This window comes from Rhincodon typus, unplaced genomic scaffold (assembly GCF_021869965.1).
Source record: "Rhincodon typus isolate 14 unplaced genomic scaffold, sRhiTyp1.1 hic_rhity00002961, whole genome shotgun sequence".
Lineage (NCBI taxonomy): Eukaryota > Metazoa > Chordata > Chondrichthyes > Orectolobiformes > Rhincodontidae > Rhincodon > Rhincodon typus.
The window spans coordinates 12,596-16,198 of NW_025968599.1; the positions used below are offsets into that span (position 1 = coordinate 12,596).

The 3,603-nt window shown below is 44.5% G+C and overlaps 1 protein-coding gene across 1 annotated transcript in view; it reads right to left on the reverse strand.

Annotated features, from left to right (window-relative positions):
- The window catches only part of LOC125480967 (transmembrane protein 184B-like), a 17,197-nt gene that overhangs the window by 7,901 nt on the left and 5,693 nt on the right, over nucleotides 1-3,603 (reverse strand). Inside the window, exon 2 of the mRNA XM_048593497.1 lies at nucleotides 290-484. Within this exon, the coding sequence (XP_048449454.1) occupies nucleotides 290-484 (195 nt within the window). The remainder of the gene's footprint in view (nucleotides 1-289; nucleotides 485-3,603) is intronic.

A 3,603-nucleotide genomic window follows, 5' to 3' on the forward strand; every position in this document is an offset into this window, starting at 1 on the left:
GCGTGCGCGCGCGGGTGGATGTGAGGGTGGGTGGATGGATGGATCGATCGACGTGTGAATGAGTGGGTGGGCTGTTTAAACCTCCACAAAAGCGGTTTCCAAATTTATTAAAGCAAAACTGAATCGGACGCTCGCTGTTATGGAAATTACAAAGGGACTGACTGAGGAGTTTGTTTGTTTCTTCCTAACTCTGGCACTTTGTTACCAACCGTTTCATTCAATTATTTTCACTTCTGACATAACACAGATCACCCCATAGGTAAAACGTTAGCAGATGCTTTGATTTTACCTTGCGAGTCAATTCGCTTGTCTGCATAAACTTTGTATGTGAAAGCATAGCGCAGTGCAATGGCTGCAAAGAACATCTCAATGCAAATGATGAAGTTCTGGTATCCCGCAGCGACGGTCCCTTCACCCACGTAGAACTCTGGCGAGTCGATTTTGGGAATAGCTCCACACTTCTCCAGAATGGCCAGCAGCATCCCTGAAGAGAAAGAGCAACAGCAACTAAATAAACAAACAAACAAACAAACAAACAGCCTGGAAAATACACAACACAGCCAAAGAATATTTCTCCCTCAACATAGCCATCACAGGAAATAAAAGGAGTTAGACCCTTTGAAAATGTTCTAACATCCAAAACTCTCACATTTGATCATTGGCCTCCAATTCTCCTTCAATTCCCTGTATTCCTCAATTTCGGGACTGGAGAGGCTGGATAAAACCATAAAGTCATAGATCATGGAAACAGACCCTTCCGTCCAACTCATCCATGCTGTCTAGACATCCCAATCTGACCTATTTGCCAGCATTTGGCCCATATCCCTCTAAACCCTTCCTACTCATGTATCCATCCGGATTCCTTTTAAATGTTGCAAATGTACCTGCTTCCACCACTTCCTCTGGCAGCTCATTCCATACGCACACCAGGATAGGGTGGGATGTTTTTCACTGAAGCGTAGGAAGTTGAGGGGTGACCTTTATAGAGGTTTACAAAATCATGAGGGGCATGGATAGGGTGAATAGCCAAGGTCTTTTCCCCAGGGTGCAGGGGTTCAAAACTGGAGGGCATAGGTTTGAGGTGAGAGGGTAAGATGCAAAAGGGACCTTACAGGCAGCATTTTCACACAGACGGTGGTTCATATGTTGAGTGAACTGCCAGAGAAAGTGGTAGGTGCAGGTACAGTTACATTTAAAAGACATTTGGACAGGTACATGAATAGAAAAGGTGCAGAGGGAAATGGGCCAAACACAGGCAAATAGGGCTAGTTTTGTTTGGGAAACTTGATCAGCATGGACAAGATGGATCAAAGGGTCCTTTTCCATGCTGCACGACTCTAAGCCTAAACAAACCTTGAGCCTTAAATATATTCAATGATCCACATTGTTCTGGGGTAGAGGAACCCAAAGACTCACAACCCTCTAAGTGAAGAGATGTCTCCTTGTTTCAGGTCTAGATGATTGGACCTTTATGTTAAGTCTGTGCCCACATTTTAGACTCCTTACCCACACAGACCTACTCAGTGTCTCTTCTGCGGTGCTCCCTCATTATCTCGTACACCTCTGGCATGGGGAATACGGGAATGCGAAGATGGGGCAACATATGTGCAGACTGATTACAGTCTGCAAAAATCCAAGGGCATTTCTTGGAAATTGGGAAAGGTTGCTGCAGTTAGCCATGGCTGAATATGACAAAATGTCATATGACAAAATGTCTATTAGGGATTTTTTTTTTTTCTAAACAGACATAGACAATCTAAGGAAATTTTAGCTGATGCAGCACTGCATGTAGCTCAAATCTTCACAACCAGACAACAAAATGCCTTTGAGTCTTAGTAAGATGGGACTAGAATGTAGACAGCAAGCCTCTAATAAGGCAGCTCTGATGAAAACCATCTGATTTGAGATTTCCAATTTTTCTATGAAATCGAAAGGAAAAGCTAGCCCAGCCTGAGATGCAGCTTTTTAAAATAATTACGATTACATATTACAGAGTAGATACATATTCGTCGAATAATAAAAAGAAATTTAAATTTATTAGATTTTGGGGGATTAAAATTTCCGAAGGTGGTTAGCCTCGGTTGCACAGACACCCTTAAAGAAACTTTTTCTCTGTCAGCAAGATTAGAACAACAAAAAAAAAGGTATAACCAAAATAACCTCATAACAGTACCAAGAGACAAGTAATGTTGCGGGTGGAGCAGAAACAATTTTGAAACAGGGTCGCTATGACCTTGAGAGAATAAACAACAGCCACTTTGCAAGTTGATGAGGGAAGCTGCTCCCGAAATCATTGGCTTAATCACAGAATCATTGTATCAGGTTTAATTATGTATAAGTAACTTTACCTCTTGGCTGATATTACAAATATTATAACAACTGGTAGAAATTAACATCCTTTTTAAATCGTCTGTACTAAGGTCAGCAAGGGATATGAATTGCATGGCCGAATTTGTAAAGTCACGAGTAATAAGCAAGTTTACAATGTGGCTGGGAAATGTCTAGGAAGGTACACAACAAGCGGTATTGGAAAGTGGTCAATAATCATAGGATCCCAAGGACAGGTGGGGGGGTTCTGGGAAACATCACAAGATGGCAGGAGGGCCCAAGGCAGACCATAAAGTTGCCCATCGTTGATGTTGTAGTCACAGGATTGAATGTGTTGTTCAGAGAGGATGTAGCACACACGGATGTCAATCGTTAAATTTTATTTATTCATTTGTGGGACATGGGTGTCGCTGGCTGGGCCCAGCATTTCTTGCCTGTCCCCAGTTGCCCCTGTGAAGGTGATGGAGAGCTGCCTCCTTGAACCGCTGCAGTCCACCTGCTGTAGGGTTGACCCTCAATGCTGTTGGGGAGGGAATTCCAGGATTTTGACCCAGTGAAGGGACGGCGATATATTTCCAAGTCAGGACGGTGAGTGGCTTGGAGGGGAACTTGAACATGGTGGTGTTCCCATGTATCTGCTGCCCCTGTCCTTCCAGATGGAAGTGGTTGTGGGTTTGGAAGGTGCTGACTGAGGATCTTTGCTGAATTTCTGCAGTGCATCTTGTAGATAGTACACACTGCTGCGACTGAGGGTCAGTGGTGGAGGGAGTGGATGTTTGTGGATGCAGTGCCAATCTAGCCAGCAACGTTGCATAACCATTGTAACGCAGCAAGTATAAATATCTTGTCCTTTATTGAGAAAGGTAGAGTGTCACTAGCCTCCGATCTGAGCCGTATTTAAAAGGGAAAGTGGGCCCCATGTGAAAGCCTGATTCAGAGCAGTCTCTGACCCCTCCCATACATGTGGTCAAGGAGCTTCAAATAAAGGTCCATTTGTGCTACTGAATACAGGAATCAGACTCCTCTTTAAAAACCCTCCACTAAAGGTTTTGGCTGGTTTGGGATTTTTTTTGGGGGTGGGGGGAGTTGGATGGAGGAGAGCAGCAGCTAAAGGAGGCAGCTCTCTAAAGACAGAGTAGGAAAGCAGAAAGAGCAGGGGAGGGAGGGATGGCAAAGATTGAAGAGTAGGGTGGGGAGGACTGACCACTCAGCCGCTGGCGGTGGGGTAAGACAGTGAGGGGACAGAGAGCAAAGTTGGTTGGGGGGGGGGGGGGG